Here is a 25,525-nt window from a genome sequence, read left to right as displayed (position 1 = left end):
TTTTACAAGGGGGCACAGGCTCATTTCGAGGGGTGGGGCATGACTATTTGCGGCTTTGCAGCGTATTGGATAACCAGTCCATTGCCTGATCAAGTCCCTCGCCTTTGGTGGCCGACGTTTTGAATATTTGAAATGTGCGATTTTTTAGATTCTCCAAACCTAACGCATGATGCACCTCGGCAACGGTCATGCAGCCGTCCATGTCCTGTTTGTTGGCAAGCACAACGAGTATTGCCCCAGCCAGCTCCTCCTCGCGCAGCATGTACAACAGCTCATCCTTGGAAATGCCAATGCGATCCCGATCCGCTGAATCGACCACATATATTATTGCGTCCGTGTTGCTGTAATAGCAACGCCAATATGGTCTGCAAGATAAATAAATATTAATATGAATATAAATATTCTGCTTAAGTTTGGTATGATTTTGATTTTGTTAATATTAACTCTACCTTAAATAAAGAAAACTACAATTGAAAGTTGTGTGTTAATAGATACTTTGATGATTATCAGATTAACCATAATTAATCTTATCTCTTGGTTTGCTCTCTTTATATTTAGTTCTACTCTAAAGAGAGGGTCTGGCAACCCAGAGCATTATTACACATCACTTAAACATATATGGGCAAAGACGTCACAAAAAACTAATAAAATGCGATAAAGAAAATCAACTCAATTTTGGCGATTAGGAACATAAATGAAGAACGATGGTTTATGCTTTTCTTGATGAGAAAATTTAAATGAATTAAATATTACATCGAATAAGTAAGCATTTCTCACCTAATACTTGTCTGTCCGCCCAAGTCCCAGACCTGGAACTTGAGGTTCTTGTATGTTACCTGCTCCACGTTGAAGCCAATTGTTGGTATCGTTGTAACGACCTCGCCGACCTGCAGCCTATACAATATTGTTGTTTTGCCGGCACCATCCAGGCCCAGTATTAAAATGCGCATCTCCCTGGAGCCGAGCAGACCACGAAAATAGCTGAGCACCCCACCTGCAGCCATAAAAAATGAAATGAAATTAAAAGGTGGTGGTGACTTTCGTGACAGGCGGCAGACAATTTGATAAACGCAGAGTATTTTGCCATGTTGGACTGCCCATTTTTTTTATTGAGGGGGTACCCATCACCTACCCATGATTAAAACTCGATTGCAACGTGCTAAATGTGCCTCTAAATGCTTAAATATTAATAATAACTAACTAATTATGTTATTTTGCTCGTGAGACGAATTCTGCTCTTGTTTTCACTAAATGACAAGAATTTTGCCATTCACCGGTCACGTAAACATGACGTGTCATCGCACGCGTTCAGCACACAATGAATATTTTTAACAAACAGGTCGAACTTATGAAAATAATTCAACGAACTGATAAATTGAATTTTAGTTGTGTATTTTTTAATCAGCTATTCTCGGCTGCAACATGCATTTTCCACACATTTGTGTTGTGCTGAACGCAGCCAGTTTTAGCCGGCACACAGGGTTGCCACAGTTTGCGTTTTGTTATACAGAGACGTCCGCCATTGTCGCGTCTATCGCCCAAAAGAAAAGTGTGAAAAATCGGGAAACATAAAACTCATTCAAATTGTGCAAATTAGGTAAAATTATAAACAAAAAATTGTGCAAACTTTGATCTGATATTACATTAGACAAGTGGGCTGCAAAAGACAAGAATTCTATGCACTTCTGCGACATGTGCAAAATTTGTGTGAGGCAAAGAAACAAAGCCAAATAAAACCGATTACATATACAATGTAAAAAGTTTACATTTAAATGGACTTTGCGCAAAATGCTTAAGCGTAAATACTGTATATTGACGTATTCACAACTTTTTAGCTAACCGTTCGTTATAGGGGAGCAGTGCCCAGTGCCCGAAAAACTACAACGTGAACAACTTGCGAGTTAAACGCAGACACACAGACCAGACAGACAGTGGAAATGGCCTCGCCCTCGCCGGCGAATAGTCCGATGCCGCCGCCGCAAGCACCCAGTCCCATGGCGCCTCCGTCGCAGAGTCCAGCACCGTCGCCGCACAGCCCCTATCCGCATCAGGGACCACCGCAAGGGCCGCCACAGGGACCGCCGCCGGGTGCGCCACATATGCAGGGACCACCGCCACCGGGTCATCCGGGTGGACCCTATGGCCATCCCATGCAGCATGGCCCGCCCGGGCCACAGGGACCGCCGGGCCATCATATGCCGCCACATCATCAGGGCATGAGTATGCGCATCATTTGCAATTTATTTATTTATTTTTATTGAACACAATTCTAAACTGATTTCAACTCATTTACAGATCCTCACATGGGCATGCAGATGCCACCATCTGGACCCAATATGTCGCCGCTTGGCTATCAAACGCATGGCATGCCGCCCAATGTGAGTGCATAACAAATCCATTAATATAATCTAAGCGAATATGTAGTCTTTAATCTGATCCGCCTGCTTAATCAGCTCGATGACGGCCTGGGCGAGCTGATCTGTGCCAGCGGCTACCAAATTGGGTTTCATCACATTGAACTCATGCTCAGTGCCCTTTGTATTGTGCACAACTCCGCCTGCTTCGCGCACCAGCAGCACACCAGCAGCCACATCCCAGGGCTTTAGATAATCCACATGATAGGTGTCCAGTGTACCCTTGGCCACATAAGCCAACGACATGGCGGCGCTAGCCAAGCAACGTGTCCTAATCATAGCAAGAAGTGTAGAATTGGGGCGGGGAGTAATCTTTAATCCAACTAACTCACCCAGCTGCGTGGGAACCCAATTTATAGGCACGCTTGAGGCACACGTCACGCCATCGTGGCACATTCATCAACGTTACTTCATTGCCCACCACAGCGCTGGCAATCTGAAAGATTAGATTCAATTCTCAGCTCGCACGTTGTTTATCCATCGAACACAAACCGTAGTTGCTTTGGATGCTTGAATTGGTTTTCCATTTAAATAGGCGCCTTCACCCTTCCTGGCCGTAAACAATTCATTTGCCGCTGGATTGTAGATGATGCCCAGCATCAGCTGCTTATTGATGGTCAGAGCAAGCGAGATGCCACAATGTGGCAATCGATGTATGTAGTTTGTGGTCCCATCGATGGGATCAATGATCCAGGTGGGTGCATCCGTTAGTTCGGGCAACTGTTTGCTGCCAGCCAAACTCTCCTCGCCAATGAAATGGGATTCGGGAAAGGTGCTCGAAAGGCCGGTTATTAGTGTCTCCTCAATGCGACGATCGTAAACGGTGACAAAGTCGAAGAAGGCATCTTTAACCATTACCTCCAATTTGGGCTTGTTGTAGCCCTCCTCAAAAATGGCGCCACATTTGATGACCAAGTCCAGAGCTACATCGTAATACTCTTTGAGCTTTGACTCGCTTACGCTGCTCGCCATATCTACAGCTAAAATTGTTCTACATATTATAAGTCTGGCATTATCTTTGAGGTAATAGAAACTCTGAAGAAAATTTTGACTCGTTATCTGCTAACAAGTAGCTTCCACGATTTCCAGTGCAAAGATAGCTTCAGAGCTTTTTTAAAGTCAAAGCTTTTTCACTACAAGAAAGCTCTTTTTAATTGCATGCTCTACTTTTTTTTTATTGTTTTGTTTGTCAAGCTTAATTTGTTTTGTGATCTGCATATTTTATTCTATAACCCACCTCCGCCACCCACCGACTGCTCCTTGTCGGCCTTGCGCAGCAGATTTTCAATTTCTAGCCGCAATTCCTCGGTGCCGGCACAAATTAAATCGGGTTTCATTATATCAAATGGTCCGCCAAAGGGATTCTTAACAACTCCACCAGCCTCACGCACCAGCAAAGAGCCGGCGGCACAATCCCACGGATACATTTCCTCAATGTAGAAGGCATCCAGATTGCCAGCGGCGACCATGCAAAGCTCATCCACCACACAGGAGTAGGCCAACATGCTGTGAATGGGGCCTTTGAGCCTTTGAGATTGTTAAAGATTCCTTGCTGCTTACTCACCGCCTGGCATGCAATCCCACGTGGTAGATGCGTTTGATGTGCTTGTTGGCCATATTGTGCACATGGAGTAGGGACACCTCATACGCCACATTGGCATCCCGGACACGCTCACAGTTGCTCACATGAATGGGTTTGCCATTGCAGAAGGCGCCTTGTCCCAACTTGGCCGTGTAGAGTTTCTTCTGGGCAGGATTATTGACTACGCCCAGCACAATTTGCTTATTAATGGAGAGTCCAATGGAAACGCATACATGGGGTATTTGTTTAATGAAATTTGAGGTGCCATCAATGGGATCTATGATCCAGGTGGGAGCATCTGTTAGCTCCATGGTTATATTGTGATTCTTCGCCGTTTCCTCCTCGCCAATAAATTTATGCAGCGGATATTTGGCCAAGATGTTGCCTTTGAGGAACTCCTCGATTTTATTGTCATAGTCGGTGACCACGTCATAGAATGCACCTTTGATATCCACTTGCTTCTCCTCCCGCTCGTAGCCGTCGAGCAGAATTTCGCCCGCTTTAATTGCCAGCGGGTGGATGAAATTGTATAACTCTTCAATTTCCGTTAACATCTTGTAGATGGTGCTGTTCTTGTTGTTATTCGTCTTGTTGTATGCAAATTGCGAATTGCGAATCCGTCACTTTGACGTTCGTTGTTAACGTCTTGGCTTCGCCTGGCGACTGATCAGTAATCAGTGTTGATCACTGGAACAAAGCTTGAAGTGTTGCTTGCAAGACTCTCTATCTCTCTGTCTCTCCCTCACACACACGTTTGTTTACATTGAGCTTTAAATATATAAATAAACGGTAAACGCAATATATTGGTTGGCAGCCAGCAGTTACAAAAATGCACTGAAAATTGAAATCTGTTGCTTGCTTCTTGCTCTTTTTTTTCTCCGGTTTTATCTCGTTTGATTTGACGCGACTACAAATGAAACTTTTTTTTTTATCTTTAACATACATGTGTTGTCTATTGCAAGGGGTACTCAAACAGTTAAACAAAGAAAATAATAACTGGTTTCAATTTATTTATTCGTGCTTAGTTATACAATGACTGTGATTATTTGTCAAACGTTTTTATGATTTTTAACCAAATCTCCCTCGAAAACCTGAATTTTTTACTGGTAATGATTTTTTAAATCGATTTTCTTTATTATAAATTTATAAATTCAATTTATTAATTTGCCCTTGGTTTCATTTGAATGTATATTCCGTAATTTGATTGGCCTCCTCAATGAGGCTCATCGCATTCTTGGCCAGTTCATCGGTGGCTGCACACACAAGATCGGGTTTCATCACATTAAATTTACCACCACTGGTATGATAGATGGAGCCACCTGCTTCAGTTAATATAACAGCGCCAGCTGCAATATCCCATGGCTTAAGATCCTCAACATGATAAATATCGCATTGGCCCGTTGCCACATAGCACAAGGCGAGAGCACCACTGCCAAAGCTGCGAGTGCTGCAAAGCGGCAAAGTGTTGATTTTTGTGACTCTCAGAATTTAAGCACCATATTTAATAACACTTACGCTGTAGCATTTGAGCCCAACTTATAAATGCGTTTGATATTCTTGTCGCGCACTGCAACAGCATGTATCATTGAAATCTCATAGGCAACCACGGCTTGTCTGATCTAAGAAAATGAGAGATGGGAGAGACAGAGAGCGTGTAGTAAACTTGGGTAGAGAGTGAGTAGTAAACTTGGAGAGAGACTCTCCTCGCACTCTGAGTGTGTTTGCTGACAGTTCTATTGCTCATTCAGTATGCGGAAAGTTTTGTTTGTCGTTATGTGTGTGTGTGTGTGCGTATGAAGGCAAACAACAAATAAAAGAATTTCGTTTGTTTTGTTATACATACTGAAATTGCTTTATCATCATGCTTGTTACTCTTTTTTTCTTTCGTTTTTTTTTCGTCAGTTGTATAATCATAGACTATTAATACTTACTGTCGTTATTTTGGAGGTGTGAATGCGCTGGCCATTCAAGTAAGCACCGTGCCCCTTCCAAGCTGAGAACAGCTCATTTGCCGGCGGATTGTAGATAATGCCAACGACCAGCTCCTTGTTGATAGTCAAACCCACCGAAATGCAGCAATGAGGAATGCGATGCACGAAATTTGTGGTGCCATCGATGGGATCAATGATCCACGTGGGTGCATCGGTTAATTCCGCTTCGCGTTTGGTGGCTGCCGATTCCTCCTCGCCAATGATTTGGGATTCGGGAAATGCAGCGAGTAGTCCTTCAGTGAGGGTATCTTCGATCTGTTTGTCGTAGACGGTGACCAAATCATAAAAGTCCGCTTTCACCGTATAATCCGCCTTGGGTTTCTTGTAGCCCTCCATTAACATTGGTCCACATTTCTTCACCAGACTCAAGGCTACCTCATAATACTCCTTCAACTGGGACTCGCTAATCATAGTGCTCTTGCTCATTGTTCTGCTTTGGCTTTAGACTCGACAAATTCTCGCTGGCCACTGAATTCGTATACACAAAATGGAGTCGCAGTCTCTCATCAGTAAAAAGCTTTTACAAAGCTCTCCTCGCACCTCGCATGCATTGTTGAACTTGCAAGTGTAGTGGAATCATGCGAAAGGAAAGGGGTATAATTTTTTTACGATCGAGTGTGAAATGAGTTTGCATAATCTAATTCAGAGCAAGTGATTAAATTAATCTTTGGGGTTTGCATAATCTAATTTAGAGCAAGTGATTAAATTAATCTTTGGGGTTTATGACTACATCTCCTCGTTTATCTGTGGAAACGTTTCAGTTACATTGCTGTCAACATTAATTTAAGTGATAATATTGTTGACTATCTAGACTGCGTTTGCGAAAGCCATTTAATGCAAATGTATCATAATTTCAATATTTATTTTAAAAATATAAATGTTTGCTTTGTTGATGCCTATAAATTTGATGGAAATTGTGATAACATAAATTCACAACACTTTTACATTATCATATCAAACTATTCCAAATTAGATTAGCCTAAAATCATAAATATTATTGTTAGTAAAATTAAAGCTTTTTTCTGCTCGTAAATTTCGTTTATTATTTAAGTACTATCTAAACAAAAACAAAATTTAGACATCTGCATCGAATTCATCATTTCCCACTGACTTGGCCTGATCTGCTTTGCGTATTAGAATCTCAATTGCTGCTCGTAAAGTTTCTGTGCCGGCACAGATTAAATCTGGCTTCATAACGTCAAAGGGGCCCCCATAGGGATGGGTAACGACGCCGCCAGCCTCACGTATTAGCAAATAGCCTGCGGCACAATCCCACGGATACATGTCCTCAATGTGAAAAGCATCCAAATTTCCAGCGGCGACCATGCAAAGTGAATCCACCACAGCTGAATAACCCAGCAAACTGCAACACATAACCAATTGTTTTTATCTTTTATCTTATCTTTTTATCTTTTTGATTTTCCTTACCGTCTTGCTTGGGAGCCCACATAGTAGATGCGCTTGATGTGCTTATTCCTTATCGTTTTCTCGTGGAGCAGACACACCTCATAGGCTACGTTGGCATCATTTAAGCGCTCACAGTTGCTCACATGAATGGGTTTGCCATTGCAGAAGGCGCCTTGTCCCAACTTGGCCGTGTAGAGTTTCTTCTGGGCAGGATTATTGACTACGCCCAGCACAATTTGCTTATTGATGGCAAGTCCAATCGAAACGGATACATGCGGTATTTGTTTAATGAAATTCGAGGTGCCATCAATGGGATCAATGATCCAGGTGGGAGCATCTGTTAGCTCCATGGTTATATTGTGATTCTTGTACGTATCCTCCTCGCCAATGAATTTATGCTCGGGATAGCTAGCGAGTATGCTGGCCATCAGAAACTCTTCGATCTCATTGTCATAGTCGGTGACCACATTGTGGAATTGATTGTGTTTTAAATCCACCGCCTTTCCAGCGTTTTCATAGCCCTCGAAAAGTATTTCACCTGCTCGAATTGCCAGCGGGTAGATGAACTTGTAAAGCTCCTCGATCAGCTCGCTGCTTGCCATTGTTTGCCAAATGACAGCGCCACAGAGAGAGAGACTGGGAGAGAGAGAAATAGAGTGAGGGATCGAGAGATTCTTAAGATTTGACGTGCTGTTTGTCAACTGACTCAACTGCAACTGAACTCGAACTCGCTGTGAGTTGTTAAAACTGAAACTGGAACTGGTTTTCGTTCCATTAAGCTTGGCTGGAAGTATTTATTTAACTTGCCGAGATACGAAGAGCTTTTGCTCAGTTAAAATAAGAAGGGAGAGTATTCGATGCTTGGGTACCCTTCATGAATACAACTAAACTCGTGTTCAATATTATGGTCATTGACTTCTCTAATTAAATTTTTTTTCAAATACCCTCTAAGAATTAGATTACATTCGTATTGACGATATGCTCACAGGGTATCTATTAGCGGTGTTGAAACTATTACATTTTGTTTTTGCATCAACTTTTATGACTTTTCCCATTAATATTTGTTATATTTTTTAGGGACCGCCACAGCCTGGTCAGGGTCCGCCCGGTGGTCCACCCGGTGGTCCGCCCGAGCGTTCTGGTCAGGAAAATCTGCATGCACTGCAGCGTGCTATCGATTCGATGGAGGAGAAGGGATTGCAAGAGGATCCACGCTATTCGCAGCTGCTGGCAATGCGCGCTACGTCCAAGCACCAGCATCTCAATGGCAATCAGGTGAATCTGCTGCGTACACAGATCACCGCCTATCGCATGCTGGCACGCAACAAGCCCATCTCCATGCAGATGCAGCAAGCGCTGCAGGCGGCCCAACAACAACAGCAGCAGCAACAGCAGCAGCAGCAACAACAACAACAACAGCAGCCGCCGCCGCCCATTGGACCACCGGGTATGCCGCCAGGTGGTCCCCATCCGGGTCAACAGGCGATGCAGCCGCAACAGCCACCATCGACGGGCACACCGCCGCAATGCCCGACACCACCAGCTAGTCCTTACGGTCAGCCGGTGCCCGGCCAGAAATTGCAGTCAGCACCGCCGCCGCATATGCAAGGCCAGCCGTTGCCACCACAGCCGCCGCTCATAGGCGGTGGTGTACCTCCTCCGCCACAGCAGCAACAGCTGCAGCAACAACAACAACAACAGCAGCTGCAACAACAGCAACAACAACAACAGCAGCAACAACAACAAATGCAACATCAGCAGCCGCCACAGCAGCAGCAACAAGCACATCAACCACCGCCGGAACATCAGCAGCATCAGCAGCACAACGGTGGTAAACCACTAGCCATGGGTCCAGTTGGGGGTCAGCCATTGATAGCGCCACCCTCGCAGATGCAACAGCAGCAGGCGCAGGGTGTGCGTCCGCCGGCGCCTGGCTTGCCGCCCGGTAGCCAGGTGGCACAACCGGGACCGCCACGACCCGGCGCACCGCCCGGCCAACAACAGCCGATGGCGAAACCGAATCGGGTGACAACCGTAGCGAAACCAGTGGGTCTGGATCCCATAACGCTGTTGCAGGAGCGTGAAAATCGGATTGCGGCACGCATATCGTTGCGCATGCAGGAGCTGCAACGCTTGCCCGCCACCATGTCTGAGGATCTGCGTCTGCAGGCCGCCATTGAGTTGCGTGCGTTGCGCGTGCTCAATTTTCAGCGGCAACTGCGCATGGAAATTGTGCAGTGCACGCGGCGGGACACAACGTTGGAGACGGCCATCAATATGAAGTTCTACAAGCGTACCAAGCGCCAAGGGTTGCGCGAGGCACGCGCCACCGAAAAGCTGGAGAAGCAACAGAAACTGGAGGCGGAACGCAAACGCAGGCAGAAGCATCTCGAGTTCCTTGCTGCAGTGCTGCAGCATGGCAAGGATTTGCGTGAATTCCATCGCAACAACAAGGTGAGTAAAACGAAAATATAAAATCAAATAAATATATTAAATATACATATATATCTATGTTGTGGTTCAGGCTCAGCTGGCGCGAATGAACAAGGCGGTGATGAATCATCATGCGAATGCGGAGCGTGAACAGAAGAAGGAGCAGGAGCGCATCGAGAAGGAGCGTATGCGTCGCTTGATGGCCGAGGATGAGGAGGGCTATCGCAAACTGATCGATCAGAAGAAGGACAAACGTTTGGCATTCCTGCTCTCGCAGACGGATGAGTATATCAGCAATCTGACACAGATGGTCAAACAGCACAAGGATGATCAGATGAAGAAGAAGGAGGAGGAGGGCAAACGTCTACAGCAATACAAAAAGGAGCTGCTGATGAGCGGCGAATATGTTAACATCGACGAGAGCAGCATCGCTGCAGATATGCGCGTTATTGTCGTGGAACAGTGCAGCGGCAAGAAGCTGACCGGTGACGATGCACCGATGCTGAAGCATTTACATCGTTGGCTCAACATGCATCCCGGCTGGGATTGGATAGACGACGACGATGACGATGAGGACAGCGGCGGTGGCGGCGATGACGCAACGAAACTCAAACACGAGGAGCAGCCACAATTGGAACGCAATGCTTCAGCGGCGGGCGATGGAACGGACGATGCCAATGCCGCCACAGACAAATCATCAGCACAGCCAGGCGGCGATGCGACCGGAGCCAGCGATTTGATTACCCAAGTCAAAGTGGAGGACGATGAGTATCGCACGGAGGAGCAGACCTACTACAGCATTGCGCACACCGTGCATGAGAAGGTTGTCGAGCAGGCCAGCATCATGGTCAATGGCTCCCTCAAGGAGTACCAGATCAAGGGACTCGAATGGCTCGTCTCGCTGTACAACAACAATTTGAATGGCATTCTGGCCGATGAGATGGGTCTGGGCAAGACCATACAAACGATTTCACTGGTCACCTATCTAATGGACCGAAAGAAGGTGATGGGTCCGTATTTGATAATAGTGCCACTGTCCACGCTGCCCAATTGGGTGCTCGAGTTCGAGAAGTGGGCGCCAGCCGTTAGCGTTGTCAGCTACAAGGGCAGTCCGCAGGGACGTCGCCTGCTCCAGAATCAGATGCGGGCAACCAAATTCAATGTGCTGCTCACCACGTACGAGTATGTGATCAAGGATAAGGCGGTGCTCGCGAAGATCCAGTGGAAGTACATGATCATCGATGAGGGACATCGCATGAAGAATCATCATTGCAAGCTGACGCAGGTTCTCAATACCCATTATATAGCACCATATCGTCTACTATTGACGGGCACACCCCTGCAGAATAAGTTGCCCGAATTGTGGGCACTGCTCAACTTTCTGCTGCCCTCCATCTTCAAGTCGTGCTCCACATTTGAGCAGTGGTTCAATGCTCCGTTTGCCACCACCGGCGAGAAGGTCGAACTGAATGAGGAGGAAACGATTTTGATTATAAGACGTCTGCACAAGGTGTTGCGTCCGTTCCTGTTGCGTCGCCTCAAGAAGGAGGTGGAACACCAGCTGCCCGACAAAGTCGAGTACATCATCAAGTGCGATATGTCGGCGCTACAGCGAGTCCTCTACAAGCACATGCAGAGCAAGGGCGTCCTGCTCACCGATGGCTCCGAGAAGGGCAAACATGGCAAAGGCGGCGCCAAGGCCCTCATGAACACCATTGTCCAGCTGCGCAAGCTGTGCAATCATCCGTTCATGTTCCAGCACATCGAGGAGAAGTACTGCGATCATACCGGCGGACATGGCGTTGTCTCTGGTAACTATTTCCCCACTCTAATCTTGGAGAGATTAATCATAAATTTATATCCTTCTCTTATAGGTCCCGATCTGTATCGTGTATCGGGTAAATTTGAGCTGCTGGATCGAATCTTGCCCAAACTGAAGGCGACCAATCATCGTGTGCTGCTCTTCTGTCAGATGACCCAATGCATGACCATCATCGAGGATTATCTCGGGTGGCGTCAGTTTGGCTATCTGCGCCTGGACGGCACTACCAAGGCCGAGGATCGTGGCGAACTGTTGCGTAAATTCAATGCCAAGGGCTCCGATGTATTTGTCTTCTTGTTGTCCACACGCGCCGGTGGTCTCGGCCTGAATTTGCAGACAGCCGACACTGTGGTCATCTTCGATTCGGATTGGAATCCGCATCAGGATCTGCAAGCACAGGATCGTGCCCATCGTATTGGCCAGCGCAATGAGGTGCGCGTGTTGCGTCTGATGACGGTGAATTCGGTGGAGGAGCGCATTTTGGCTGCGGCACGTTACAAGCTGAACATGGACGAGAAGGTCATCCAGGCGGGCATGTTCGATCAGAAGTCAACGGGCAGCGAACGGCAGCAGTTCCTGCAAACCATCTTGCATCAGGATGACAACGAGGAGGAGGAGGAGAATGAAGTGCCCGATGATGAGATGATTAACATGATGATAGCTCGCAGCGAAGAAGAAATCGAGATCTTCAAGCGTATGGATTTGGAACGCAAGAAAGAGGACGAGGAAATCCATCCAGGCAGAGATCGTCTCATCGATGAGTCCGAGCTGCCCGACTGGCTGACCAAGGATGATGATGAAGTGGAGCGTTTCCATTACCAATACGATGAGGATACCATATTGGGTGAGTTGATCTTGGTATATATTTAAAAGGGAGAGAAACTTATAAAACATGTCTGCATTTTCAGGTCGCGGTTCACGACAGCGCAAGGAGGTGGATTATACGGATAGCCTGACCGAGAAGGAGTGGCTCAAGGCCATCGATGATGGTGCCGAATTCGACGAGGAGGAGGAGGAGGATAACGATCCGAAGCGCAAGCGACGCAAACGCAAGAATCGCAAAGAGGAATCGGATGATGATTCGCTCATCTTGAAGCGCAGACGCCGCCAGAACTTGGACAAGCGCTCCAAGAAACAGATGCACAAGATCATGAGCTGTGTAATCAAGCACACCCAAGATGGTCGCACGCTCTCCGAGCCATTCATGAAGCTGCCGTCGCGCCAGCGATTGCCTGACTATTATGAGATCATCAAGCGACCGGTGGACATTAAGAAGATATTGCAACGCATCGAGGACTGCAAATATGCGGATCTCAATGAGCTGGAGAAGGACTTTATGCAGCTCTGTCAGAATGCACAGATCTACAACGAGGAGGCATCGCTCATCTATCTCGATTCGATAGCGTTGCAGAAAATCTTTGTGAGCTCGCGGCAAAGGATTACAGCCGCAGCGGATGCAGCTGCTGTGGCAGCTGGTGAAAATACAGGCGATGGCCATGGCAATGGCGGTGGCGGTGGCAATGGTGGTGGTGGTGGTTCCGACAACTCGGATAATGATGATGACGATGGCGATGATGGTTCGGATGATGAGGAAATCGCGACCACATCGGCGGCGGCCGTTAAAATGAAGTTAAAACTCAGCAAATCATTGGCCAGTGCACCGGCGACGCCGACCCAATCCTCGACAGCATCGGCATCGGTGGCGAGCAGTGGGGCAGCGACCACATCTAAGAAGCAGACACGTCGCAAGCGTTCCCAAAAGAAATACACCATATCGGATGATGATGACGATGACATGGACTAGCTGCCATTGGGCGTCATTTTCAAACGAATGGCGAACGGTGCCGAATCCAACTAATTCATTTAGTTTACTCTTCAGTTGTCTCCAGATCCTTAAACCCCATTTGTCACTCAGCATTTGCAATAATGAAACTTTCTACAGTTTGTCGCACATACTTAAATAAAAAGAAAATCAGAAAAACAAAATGATATACACATATATATTTCAAGCCAATACTTTTTAAAATAAATCCACAGTGTGTCCAAAAAGTATGTATACCAGACGGACTCGTCTCATTGTAAAAACAAAACACGAACACAGTGAGTCCATCAATTTTACTCTAATTTACAAAGATATTTGGAGAGATAAAGAGTATTTGCTGCATCACATATATATATTCAACTAATTAAAGTACATTGATTTTCATTAAATGCCAAGAGCTCAATGTGATCCTGGCTAATTAGATAATGCTACAACAAATAATGAAAGTATTCATCACAGAACTCGTGAATGCTCGACGCATATTCCTCATCACTGCTCCGCTCCCTGCGTCTCGGCGGTATTTTGTGCGCATTCGCATATAGATCTAGATCATCATCAATGTTGACATCATCGCTCTCTGGAAAAATGGAAAATGCAATGTTTTTTTAATTGGCTGTCAATTGAATTGAATTGACTTCCAGGCTGGAATTAAAATAGTAGACATTTCCAGTTACAATTACTTGAGTAGTTCTGTGTGAGTAATTTAATTACTTTAGTAATTGGTGATTTTACAATTTAAAAAATCCAATTATTGATTCACAATTCCAGCTATGCATAAAATGGTCAATACTTAATAAAAATCTAAAAAAAATAAAATCCAAATACTAATACCTAATTCCAATTATTTATGAAAAAGGTAAATACTTAAGAAAAAGTTGTCAGTTAAGGTTAGTTCTAGGGCAACGAAATTAAACATGGCTCTTATGGGCTTATCTCAAGCTTAAGCTGCGAGGATTTTCGACAGATAAGTCATTATATGATTATTTCTTAAACATTAAATAGAGCAATATTTAAAGATTAATGTGGTCGTTCTCAGGTTATTTTATCACAAATAATACAACAATAAGTTGAACAAATTGTTAAGCGCAATTTTATTAATATTACTCGAATCAAGTTATAATCATGTTAAACGAAGTTCTCAATAACAGCCTGAATAATTTGTATATAAACTTACCTCGATATTTATGCTTTCTGCCCAAACGTAGCTTGGAGCTGGAGAGCACCGCCTCATCGCCCAGCTCCAGATCGGGATCACGGGAGCAACGGGAATATCGCACTGGTGGCGCCAGAAACCAATACAATTGCATGATGCTTTTCAGGCCGGGCATTTGACGCAGTTCCTCGAGTTTGACGGGCTGCTTGGCAAGCGCCTCAAATGCTCTCAGCTGCAATGTGGCCGCCACCGATGTGGAATTAATTAGCCGTACAACAGACTTGGCAGCTGTCGAACAGACCATAGGATAGATCTTCACATTCGGATCCGTGGGTATATTTGTGTAGGCAACACCCAACGAACGACGATTCAAATAGAACTCCAAATGGCCACGCGTCCGATCCAAATAGATGCCCACCAAGCAGCCCTGTGAGAATTTCTGGCCATAGGGCAACTGATCACCACAGTGCTGAATTTTGCCATTGTACGAATAGCCCCAGGATTGGGAATTTGTGCCCAGTGCGGAAACGAAATGAAATTTAAACTGCTCCAAATTGAAGCTGTCAGTTCCAATGCCAAACATCTGAATGATGACATGATAAGAGTAAAAGAGATAGTAATTCAATTAAACTACTATTTTTGCATTGACCTTTTTGTAAGATGACTTTGTTATTCTATATATTCATATGAATGCTTATCAATTGTCTAAGCAGATTTCCTCATGATTGACATAGTCTTATCGGCAAAGTGGTGCTTATCTCAACCTTAGACTGTTCTCAATCTCTGACTGATGCAGTTGCTGCGTGTTCTATTCTAGAACTTACCACATCTGTGCCCGCCAGCACTGTGATGACGCGCATCTCCCAGAAGTGCACCTTGCCCAGCTGCAGCGGCTGCTCGCCGCGCACAATTGTCGTGCCCTGACTGTACGTGGGATGGAAGATGATGTCACGGCCAACGATTTGAGCATCCGACTCTTCTGAATGATGCCATTGCCAATCGAGACCGTTGCCGCTGTCCTCGCCACAACGGCACTTGACTAGATCGGGTATGTGTCCCTTGTGATTGGCCACATCGACGCAGTTGGGCAGGTGGCAATCGCAGAAGCCGGGACAGCGTAGTTCCTGATCTATACTTGGCAGTGGCAGCATTTTACTTTTGATTTTGCTGTCGAGGTCACAATGCAACTGATTTTGCTTATCTATGCGCTGCTCTATATATTCCAATTACAGCAGAGAGCCGTTTGTTTTGTTTACCTTTACTTACATGAGTCACAGTGTGACCAGCGCTAATCGAAAGCAGTGCTGGAAAATGCCTATACTCCTAATCGATATATATCGCCGATAGCAATCGTTACCGATTATATCGTTGTATATGCAAAGCAGCCATCCAAGGAACAGCGGTAGACAGTAATTTATTTAACGCGTTAAAATTGCAAAATTAACTGAATTTAGCACGCAAAACGTTGGCAAAACATTAAACAAGTATGGCGGATGCCGCAGCACGTCAATTGCAGTACGAGTACAAGGCGGTATGTGATCAAAAGTGCTTTGAAAAAACACCGCCGCCACATGCGGTAAACGTTTGCCGAAAATTGTTTGTTTTTTTTTTTTTAATTTGCTTTCAGAACTCGAATCTTGTGCTGCAAGCTGATGTACGACTCATTGAGCGTCCGAGGCGCGATGAAGCCACCGGCGAGGTGTGCTCACTGGTGGGCAAATTGGATGGCACTCGCATGGGCGATCGATATCAGCGCACAAGGCCCGAGAAGACAGAAGAGCGCAAACAGAAGCGACAGAAACGTGATGAGGCGCAATACGATTTTGAACGGATGAAGGGCGCCACACTGCTCTCGGAGGGCATCGATGAAATGGTCGGCATTGTGTATCGCCCCAAAACACAGGAGACGCGTCAAACCTACGAAGTGCTTCTCAGTTTCATCCAGGAGGCGTTGGGCGATCAGCCGAGGGATATATTGTGCGGCGCTGCCGATGAAATTCTAGCTGTGCTCAAGAATGAACGACTCAAGGATCGGGAACGCAAACGCGATGTCGACAGTCTGCTCGGTGAAGTGACAGACGAGCGTTTCGCGTTGCTCGTCAATCTGGGCAAGAAGATCACGGACTTTGGCAGCGATGCTGTCAACGCTTTAACAGCAGCCACCAACAATGAGGAGCAAATTGATGATACATACGGCATCAATGTGCAATTCGAGGAGTCCGAAGAGGAGAGCGACAATGACATGTATGGCGAGATCCGAGACGATGATGGCCAGGACGAGGGCGAAGAGGCGCGCATCGATCACACCCTGCACGCCGAGAATGTGAGTAACTTAATCGCTTTATCTGGACAACCGATTTATGCTCTACTTCACAGCTGGCTAGCGAGGAGGCGGCGAGTAATATGAAAAAGGAACGTTCGCTTCATCCCCTGGATATTGATGCCTATTGGTTGCAGCGTTGTCTCAGCAAGTACTACAAGGATGCAATGGTCTCGCAGAGCAAAGCAGCCGATGTTCTCAAAATACTGAAAGATGCCGCCGATGAGCGTGACTGTGAGAATCAACTTGTCCTGCTGCTGGGCTACGATTGTTTTGATTTTATTAAGCAGCTGAAGCTCAACCGGCAGATGATACTCTATTGTACGATGCTGGCTTCCGCACAAACGGACAGCGAACGGCAGCGTATACGCGAAAAGATGCGTGGCAATACGGCGCTGGCCAAAATCCTCCGTCAATTGGACACGGGCAAGGCCGACGAACAGGAGGAGGCCGATGCACGCGCCAATAAGCGTGGCAAGGGCGATGCAGACGATGGTGGCGCCGCATCTGCTGGCCAGGTGGCCGGTGTGCGTCAATTGTTGGAATTGGATGAGTTGGCCTTTACACAGGGCTCACATTTTATGGCCAACAAGCGTTGCCAGCTGCCCGATGGCAGCTATCGCAAGCAGCGCAAAGGCTACGAAGAGGTACACGTGCCCGCCCTCAAACAGGTGCCTTTCGATGCCAACGAGGAGTTGCAGCCCATTGACAAGCTGCCAAAGTACGTTCAGCCCGTCTTCGATGGCTTCAAGACCTTGAATCGTATTCAAAGTCGCCTCTACAAGGCCGCCCTGGACAGCGATGAGAATATGTTGCTGTGTGCTCCAACTGGAGCGGGTAAAACAAATGTCGCTCTGCTCACGATGATGCGCGAGATTGGCAAGCATATCAATGAAGATGGCACCATCAATTCCCAGGATTTCAAGATCATCTATGTGGCACCGATGAAATCTCTTGTCCAGGAGATGGTCGGCAATTTTGGACGTCGTCTTGCCTGCTACAATCTGACAGTCTCTGAGCTGACCGGAGATCATCAGTTGACCCGGGAGCAAATCGCTGCCACGCAGGTCATCGTCTGCACCCCCGAGAAATGGGATATTATAACGCGTAAGGGCGGCGAACGGACGTTTGTCAGTTTGGTGCGATTGGTCATCATCGATGAGATCCATTTGCTTCACGATGAGCGTGGTCCGGTGCTGGAGGCGCTCGTTGCCCGTACCATACGCAACATTGAGACCACCCAGGAGGATGTGCGTCTCGTTGGTTTGTCGGCAACGTTGCCCAATTACCAGGATGTTGCCACATTTCTGCGCGTCAAACCGGACAAGGGACTCTTCTACTTTGACAACAGCTATCGGCCAGTGGCGCTGGAGCAGCAGTACATTGGTGTCACTGAGAAGAAGGCGCTGAAGCGCTTCCAGGTGAGTCCTGACCACATACAGTTGCGAACAAAATAATAGTAACACTTACGAATCTTCAAGGTGATGAACGAGATTGTGTATGAGAAGACAATGGAACATGCTGGTCGAAATCAGGTGCTGGTCTTTGTGCACTCCCGCAAGGAGACGGGCAAAACGGCGCGTGCTGTGCGCGACATGTGCCTGGAACAGGATACGCTGGGCAGTTTTCTGCGCGAGGGCTCCGCCAGCATGGAGGTGTTGCGCACCGAGGCCGAGCAGGTGAAGAATGCGGAGCTAAAGGAACTGCTACCGTATGGCTTCGCCATACATCATGCGGGCATGACGCGTGTCGATCGTACCCTTGTCGAGGATCTGTTTGCAGATCGGCACATCCAGGTGCTGGTCTCGACGGCCACGTTGGCCTGGGGTGTCAATTTGCCGGCGCACACTGTGATCATCAAGGGTACACAGGTCTACAATCCGGAGAAGGGTCGCTGGGTCGAACTGAGCGCCTTGGATGTGCTCCAGATGCTGGGACGTGCTGGTCGTCCACAATACGACACCAAGGGCGAGGGCATCTTGATTACGAATCACAGCGAGCTGCAATTCTATCTGTCGCTGCTCAATCAACAGCTGCCCATCGAGTCGCAGTTCGTGTCCAAGTTGCCCGACATGCTTAACGCTGAGATTGTCCTGGGCACAGTACAGCATCTGCAGGATGCTGTCAACTGGCTGGGCTACACTTATCTGTACATTCGCATGCTGCGCAATCCCACCTTGTATGGCGTCTCGCATGATGCGATTAAAGCGGATCCACTGCTGGAGCAGCATCGGGCGGATCTGTTGCACACGGCTGCCTGTTGCCTGGAGCGCAGTGGCCTCATTAAATACGAGCGGAAGACGGGACACTTTCAGGTCACCGACCTGGGACGCATTGCATCGCATTATTATCTAACGCACGAGACAATGTTGACCTACAATCAGTTGCTCAAACAGACCCTCAGCGAAATTGAACTGTTCCGTGTGTTTTCGCTCTCGTCGGAATTCCGGCACATCTCTGTGCGCGAGGAGGAGAAACTGGAGCTGCAGAAGCTGATGGAGCGTGTACCGATACCCATCAAGGAATCGATTGAGGAGCACAGCGCCAAGGTGAATGTTCTGCTGCAGGCGTATATCTCTCAACTGAAACTGGAGGGATTTGCTCTCATGTCCGACATGGTCTTCATTACCCAATCCGCGGCGCGTCTCATGCGTGCCATCTTTGAGATTGTGCTGACGCGAGGCTGGGCCCAGCTGGCGGATAAAACGTTGACGCTGTGCAAGATGATCGATCGTCGCATGTGGCAATCAATGACACCGTTGCGCCAGTTCAAGAAGATGCCCGACGAGATTGCCAAGAAGCTGGAGAAGAAACACTTTCCCTGGTCGCGGCTCTACGATCTGGAGCCGCACGAGCTGGGCGAACTGATCCGTGTGCCCAAGCTGGGCAAGACCATACACAAGTTTGTGCATCAGTTTCCCAAACTGGAGCTATCCACACACATCCAACCCATAACGCGGGCAACGCTCCGCGTAGAGCTGACAATTACCCCGGATTTTCAGTGGGATGAGAAGGTGCACGGCCAGTCCGAGGGTTTCTGGGTACTGATCGAGGATGTCGACTCGGAGCTAATACTGCATCACGAGTTCTTCCTGCTCAAGCAGAAATATGCCCAGGATGAGCATCAGTTGAAGTTCTTTGTGCCCGTTTTTGAGCCATTGCCACCGCAATATTTCTTGCGCATTGTCTCGGATCGTTGGATTGGCGCCGAGACTCAGTTGCCCGTCTCATTCAGGCATCTAATCTTGCCCGAGAAAAATATGCCACCAACGGAATTATTGGATCTGCAGCCGTTGCCCATCAGTGCGCTGCGTCAGCCCAAGTTTGAGGCATTCTACGCACAACGTTTCCCCCAATTCAATCCCATTCAGACGCAGGTCTTCAACGCCGTCTACAACAGCGATGAGAATGTGTTTGTCGGCGCACCGACGGGCTCAGGAAAGATGACAATTGCCGAGTTTGCCATAATGCGTCTGTTTAGCCAGGGCAGCGATGGGCGATGTGTCTATCTGGTGTCGCAGGAGTCACTTGCCGATTTGGTGTTTGCCGACTGGCATGCCAAGTTCGGATCGCTGGACATCAAGGTGGTCAAGTTGACGGGTGAAACGGGCACGGATCTAAAACTAATTGCCAAGGGACAGCTGGTGATAACCACGGCGGATAAATGGGATGTGTTGTCGCGTCGCTGGAAACAGCGCAAGAACGTCCAACAGATCAATCTGTTTATTGTCGACGAACTGCAGCTGGTGGGCGGCGAGGAGGGACCCGTCATGGAGATCGTTTGCTCCCGCATGCGTTATATTAGCTCCCAGATCGAGAAACAGATACGAATTGTGGCGCTCTCTGCATCGCTGACAGATGCACGCGATGTCGCCCAGTGGCTGGGCTGCAATCCAAATGCCACCTTCAACTTTCATCCGAGTGTGCGGCCAATCCCATTGGAGCTGCACATCCAGGGATTCAATGTGACGCACAATGCCACACGCATTGCGACCATGTCAAAGCCCGTCTACAATGCCATACTCAAATACAGTCCCCACAAACCCGTCATTGTCTTTGTTTCGTCACGGAAGCAGGCACGTCTCATGGCCATCGATGTGCTGACATATGCCGCATCGGATCTGCAGCCGAATCGCTTCTTCCATGCCGAGGAGGATGACATTCAGCCGTTCCTCGAGCGCATGTCGGACAAAACACTGAAGGAGACACTCGCGCAGGGCGTTGCCTATCTGCACGAGGGCTTGTCTGCCTCGGATCATCGTCTGGTCGAACAGCTGTTCGATTCGGGCGCTGTGCAGCTGGCTGTTGTCTCCCGGGATCTGAGCTGGGGCATGAGCATCTCGGCACATCTGGTTATCATAATGGACACACAGTTCTACAATGGCAAGAATCATTCGTATGAGGATTATCCCATTACGGATGTACTGCAAATGATTGGACGCGCCAATAGGCCCAACGAGGATGCCGATGCCAAGTGTGTGCTCATGTGTCAGAGTTCCAAGAAGGATTTCTTCAAGAAGTTCATCAATGAGCCATTGCCCATCGAGAGTCATTTGGATCATCGCATGCACGATCATTTCAATGCCGAGGTCGTCACGAAGACCATCGAGAACAAACAGGATGCCGTCGATTATCTGACTTGGACATTCCTCTATCGGCGACTAACCCAGAATCCCAACTATTACAATCTGCAGGGCGTCACGCATCGTCATCTGTCCGATCATCTGTCCGAGCTTGTCGAAAACACGCTCAGCGATCTGGAGCAGTCGCGGTGCATAAGCGTAGAGGATGACATGGACACGTTGCCCCTGAATCTGGGCATGATTGCCGCCTACTACTACATTAACTATACAACCATTGGTAGGTGGAGCTAGTCTGTCTATTAGTAATCACCAATCTAATCTAATTGAAAATATTCTCTTGCAGAGCTCTTCAGTTTGTCGCTGAACAGCAAAACCAAAGTGCGCGGTCTGCTGGAGATTATCTCATCAGCGGCTGAGTACGAGGATGTTGTGGTGCGCCATCACGAGGAGCAGGTGCTGCGCACACTCTCCCAGCGCCTGCCCAACAAGCTGACTGGACCCAATGAATCAGCGCCTAAGTAAGGCATTCTCTCTGGAACTCATTTACATTTCAACACTAATTGTAATCTTTTGCAGATTCAATGATCCTCACATTAAGACGAATCTGCTGCTGCAAGCACATCTTTCACGCCTCCAACTCGGTCCGGAGCTGCAGGGCGATACGGAACAGATACTTAGCAAGGCGATCCGCTTGATCCAGGCCTGTGTGGATGTACTGAGTTCCAATGGCTGGTTGTCGCCCGCTGTGGCTGCCATGGAACTTGCGCAGATGGTTACGCAGGCCATGTGGACCAAGGATTCGTATTTGCGGCAGCTGCCACACTTCAATGCGGACATTATAAAGCGTTGCACAGAAAAGGTAAGCTTACATTGGGAATCCTAAAACTCGAGCTTAGCTAATTTATATTTGTATATATTCACTTGCAGAAAATCGAAACTGTTTTCGATATTATGGAGCTGGAAGATGAGGATCGCACACGCCTCCTACAGCTATCCGATGTGCAAATGGCCGATGTGGCTCGCTTCTGCAATCGTTATCCCAACATTGAACTCAATTACGAGGTGGTCGACAAGGATCGCATCAATTCCGGCTCCACGGTCAATGTGGTTGTGCAGCTGGAACGTGAGGATGAGGTCACCGGTCCGGTCATTGCGCCATTCTTCCCCCAGAAACGTGAGGAGGGCTGGTGGGTAGTGATCGGTGATCCCAAGACCAATTCACTGCTCTCCATCAAGCGTCTGACGCTCCAGCAAAAGGCCAGAGTCAAGCTGGACTTTGTGGCGCCCAGTCCAGGCAAGCACGATTACACCTTGTACTACATGAGCGATTCCTATTTGGGCTGCGATCAGGAATACACATTCTCCATTGAAGTGGGCGATTTCCAATCGGAGAGCGAAAGCGAATCCGACTAAGCCGCAAAACAAATAACCAACCATAAAACCATAACCAATAAACCTTTAATACAAACCAATAAACCTTTAAAATCAATAATTTATATTTGTTAAGTCTTTATTTTATTCTCATAAAAATGTTTAATCCATTTAAGTGGCAAAAAAGTGGTTAGAGCGAATTTTTAAGCAGGAATTTGATTTTAAAAAATCATCTGAATTTTGTTCAATGTTTTAAATGTGTACACAATTTTCAATAATTTACTTGGCGAAGAAACTGGCTTAAATGTTAGAACCAGTTTATAAACACTGAGGAATTTGATTTAAAGAAATCACATTAATTTTGTGGAGGTTTATATATTCTTACAGAATTTTTAATAATTTACGTGGCAAAAAAAAATTGTGTAAATGTTAGAACGAATTTTAAGCAATGAGAAATTCGATATGAAGAATAACCTGAATTTTGTTAATTAATTGATATTTTTACAGAATTCTTAGTAATTTACTTTTCAAAAAAGTGGCTCGAACGAATTTAAGAATTAGGAATCCCATTAATTGTGTTAAGTATTTTATATTTTTCCAAAATTTTAAATAATTTACTTGACAAAAAAATTGACATCAATTTTACAAGGATTATTTCAACACTGAGTAATTCGATTAAAAAATCGCCTATGTTAAAGTTCGCTTATAAGGGATTTTATTGCACATTTGTTGATCTACGTCGCTTAACCGGACACGGAGACGGCTCCTCCACGGCTGTTGGCCGTATTGCCAAATCCGCTATTGGCAAAATTATTGGTAGAAGCAAAATTGATTGTCTGTCCGTTGGGCAGTTTGAAGACCTGACTGTGTGAGGCACCAGCCGAATTGCTGTTGCCAAATGGATTCGAGTTCTGGGATTGGGTGGCCGTGCTGGCGGAGGAGGCACCAAATGAACCATTAGCACTCTGCGATTGGAAGCCCTGCGCTTGACCCTGTGCCGCCGATGAGCCCGAATTGAAGCCATTGTGATGATTGCTATTCGCCGCACCATTCGAGGCAGTTTGCTCCTGATTGTAGCCATTGGGTCCCAGGGGACCCAGTGGATTCAAATGAACATTGGCATCGGCAGTGCCGCCTTTGGGACCGGCGCCAACATTAACGCCGGATTGGGTGCCGCCGGCCTGAGTGCCAACTTGTGCATTGCCATCAAACCCACCACGGGATCCCCCACGACCACGTCCAAACTGACGCTTGACACGCTTGTGCGCCGCATAAATTTCGTGCAGTGTATCATCTAGTATGGAACGCACGCGTCTCACATTCTGGCGAGCTTTTGGCTTAATATGCAAACTGGACTCCAAAACGACTTCCTCGATGGTGGCGCCCTTGGCAGCTGTCCAAATACAATTAATACCCCTATTGAAAAAGTAATCAATTATAAGTCAACACTTACGCAATGCTTCCTCCTTGACGTGCTTCTCTTCGCGCTGTCGCAGCTGGGGTGCTGCTGACGTCGCTGCCAGGCAAACGACTACAAATATTAGCATACAAATTGATCGACTCATTTTGCGCGTATTGATTGCTCTCCAATTTACTGGGCACGTCCGTTAGCTACGCAGCGCCACAAACGACTGTTGGAAGCTGCGCGCGCTGCTTGTGGTTTATTCGACACACAAGAAACTCTCACTTTTCAAACGCCAGGGGGCGTCCCTTAAGGCATCAAAGTGCTAATTACACTTATAAATATTTAAGTTGTTCAAGTCTTTACAGGCGTTTTGAGCATTTGGTAATCGATTTTTTGGCAAATGTAACAAAAGAAAGAAGACAAACAACGCACTTAAAACAAAGATTTAAACAAATTTAGTTTGTATAATGCGGCAGTAAAAAAAAATATTAAAAAAACAAGTCTCCAAAAGCCGTAACCGGTTTTCGTTTGCTGAAAGCTCATGCAGGAACTAGTTTGATATCGTTAGTATTGTTTTTGGTAGAGTCGCTCATTTTCAATTTCCTTTTCGGGAACAGATGATGCCCAGAACTTTTGCTTGTCGTTTGTGTCTGTGTGTTTGTGAGTGTATGTGCTTTCGTGTGGGTTGCCGGTGACGGAAAGTTTTATTGGTGCAACCCAGTGAACTTTTGAATGCGATTGCGCAGCTGTTCAGACGAGATTTCAAGCTTTAAATACTGTTTGTTTGTGTATGTGTGTGTGAGTTGATTAAGTCTTATCAACTGCTCGAAAACAAATCACATACTAATTGGACTGATTACTGTTTACCTGTTATCAGCGAGACAAATGCTTACTCATTTTTGTGTATGGGTTTCTTAACTATTTCGATTTGTTATTATTATGAAATATTTAAAAGCTTTATATGAGTGTATTTATTTTATTTATTTTTTATTTTAGAGTACCTTAGTTTTGTTAAATATTACCTTAAAAACTTCGTTGATATTCATTTAATAAACAAACTACAAATTTCAATCATTTTATTGTTTTTTAAATTTCTTTTAATTTAATTACACATTAAGTAAATGTTTTTAAGTTTTCTTAAATAAAAGACACAATTAATTAAGAGACACAAATTCTATGCATCGAGCGAATCTAAGTGAACAATAACAAAATTTGCTTGCTG

The 25,525-nt window shown here is 46.5% G+C and overlaps 8 protein-coding genes across 8 annotated transcripts; 2 read left to right on the top strand and 6 right to left on the bottom strand.

The window, feature by feature from the left end:
* Nucleotides 1-12: 12 nt before the first annotated feature.
* LOC6557009 (ADP-ribosylation factor-like protein 1) lies at nucleotides 13-1,284 on the bottom strand. The gene is made up of 3 exons (XM_001984887.2): nucleotides 1,133-1,284; nucleotides 778-994; nucleotides 13-365 (listed from the first exon to the last, which is right to left on the bottom strand). Exons 1-3 carry the CDS (start codon nucleotides 1,134-1,136, stop codon nucleotides 44-46), a joined length of 543 nt encoding a protein of 180 aa, XP_001984923.1. The 5' UTR covers nucleotides 1,137-1,284; the 3' UTR covers nucleotides 13-43.
* A 220-nt stretch (nucleotides 1,285-1,504) lies between these two features.
* On the top strand, nucleotides 1,505-13,648 carry LOC6557388 (ATP-dependent helicase brm). Its single transcript, XM_032742194.1, has 8 exons — nucleotides 1,505-1,597; nucleotides 1,836-2,220; nucleotides 2,296-2,378; nucleotides 8,472-9,057; nucleotides 9,142-9,848; nucleotides 9,919-11,638; nucleotides 11,702-12,493; nucleotides 12,558-13,648. The coding sequence occupies exons 2-8, from the start codon at nucleotides 1,938-1,940 to the stop codon at nucleotides 13,451-13,453; spliced, it is 5,067 nt and encodes a 1,688-aa protein (XP_032598085.1). The 5' UTR covers nucleotides 1,505-1,597; nucleotides 1,836-1,937; the 3' UTR covers nucleotides 13,454-13,648.
* Nucleotides 2,370-4,648, bottom strand: LOC6557012. The gene is made up of 5 exons (XM_001984889.3): nucleotides 3,979-4,648; nucleotides 3,652-3,920; nucleotides 2,907-3,394; nucleotides 2,747-2,850; nucleotides 2,370-2,685 (listed from the first exon to the last, which is right to left on the bottom strand). The coding sequence occupies exons 1-5, from the start codon at nucleotides 4,548-4,550 to the stop codon at nucleotides 2,409-2,411; spliced, it is 1,710 nt and encodes a 569-aa protein (XP_001984925.2). The 5' UTR covers nucleotides 4,551-4,648; the 3' UTR covers nucleotides 2,370-2,408.
* On the bottom strand, nucleotides 4,973-6,454 carry LOC6557038 (inositol monophosphatase 2). Its single transcript, XM_001984891.3, has 3 exons — nucleotides 5,928-6,454; nucleotides 5,512-5,615; nucleotides 4,973-5,443 (listed from the first exon to the last, which is right to left on the bottom strand). Exons 1-3 carry the CDS (start codon nucleotides 6,411-6,413, stop codon nucleotides 5,173-5,175), a joined length of 861 nt encoding a protein of 286 aa, XP_001984927.1. The 5' UTR covers nucleotides 6,414-6,454; the 3' UTR covers nucleotides 4,973-5,172.
* Nucleotides 6,849-8,108, bottom strand: LOC6556912 (inositol monophosphatase 2). Its single transcript, XM_001984892.2, has 2 exons — nucleotides 7,416-8,108; nucleotides 6,849-7,350 (listed from the first exon to the last, which is right to left on the bottom strand). The coding sequence occupies exons 1-2, from the start codon at nucleotides 7,994-7,996 to the stop codon at nucleotides 7,062-7,064; spliced, it is 870 nt and encodes a 289-aa protein (XP_001984928.1). The 5' UTR covers nucleotides 7,997-8,108; the 3' UTR covers nucleotides 6,849-7,061.
* On the bottom strand, nucleotides 13,636-15,908 carry LOC6557060 (SPRY domain-containing SOCS box protein 3). The gene is made up of 3 exons (XM_001984893.2): nucleotides 15,449-15,908; nucleotides 14,646-15,207; nucleotides 13,636-14,048 (listed from the first exon to the last, which is right to left on the bottom strand). The coding sequence occupies exons 1-3, from the start codon at nucleotides 15,773-15,775 to the stop codon at nucleotides 13,900-13,902; spliced, it is 1,038 nt and encodes a 345-aa protein (XP_001984929.1). The 5' UTR covers nucleotides 15,776-15,908; the 3' UTR covers nucleotides 13,636-13,899.
* Nucleotides 15,909-16,040: 132 nt separating this feature from the next.
* LOC6557351 (putative U5 small nuclear ribonucleoprotein 200 kDa helicase) lies at nucleotides 16,041-23,023 on the top strand. The gene is made up of 7 exons (XM_001984894.3): nucleotides 16,041-16,155; nucleotides 16,252-16,947; nucleotides 17,001-18,365; nucleotides 18,426-21,804; nucleotides 21,871-22,045; nucleotides 22,104-22,386; nucleotides 22,455-23,023. Exons 1-7 carry the CDS (start codon nucleotides 16,111-16,113, stop codon nucleotides 22,938-22,940), a joined length of 6,429 nt encoding a protein of 2,142 aa, XP_001984930.1. The 5' UTR covers nucleotides 16,041-16,110; the 3' UTR covers nucleotides 22,941-23,023.
* Nucleotides 23,024-23,029: 6 nt separating this feature from the next.
* LOC6557021 (keratin, type I cytoskeletal 9) lies at nucleotides 23,030-24,618 on the bottom strand. Its single transcript, XM_001984895.3, has 2 exons — nucleotides 24,352-24,618; nucleotides 23,030-24,291 (listed from the first exon to the last, which is right to left on the bottom strand). The coding sequence occupies exons 1-2, from the start codon at nucleotides 24,461-24,463 to the stop codon at nucleotides 23,642-23,644; spliced, it is 762 nt and encodes a 253-aa protein (XP_001984931.1). The 5' UTR covers nucleotides 24,464-24,618; the 3' UTR covers nucleotides 23,030-23,641.
* Nucleotides 24,619-25,525: the final 907 nt, after the last annotated feature.

Source organism: Drosophila grimshawi, unplaced genomic scaffold, assembly GCF_018153295.1.
Source record: "Drosophila grimshawi isolate 15287-2541.00 unplaced genomic scaffold, ASM1815329v1 contig_44, whole genome shotgun sequence".
NCBI classification, from domain to species: Eukaryota; Metazoa; Arthropoda; class Insecta; order Diptera; family Drosophilidae; genus Drosophila; species Drosophila grimshawi.
This window is presented reverse-complemented; position numbering and strand designations above follow the sequence as displayed.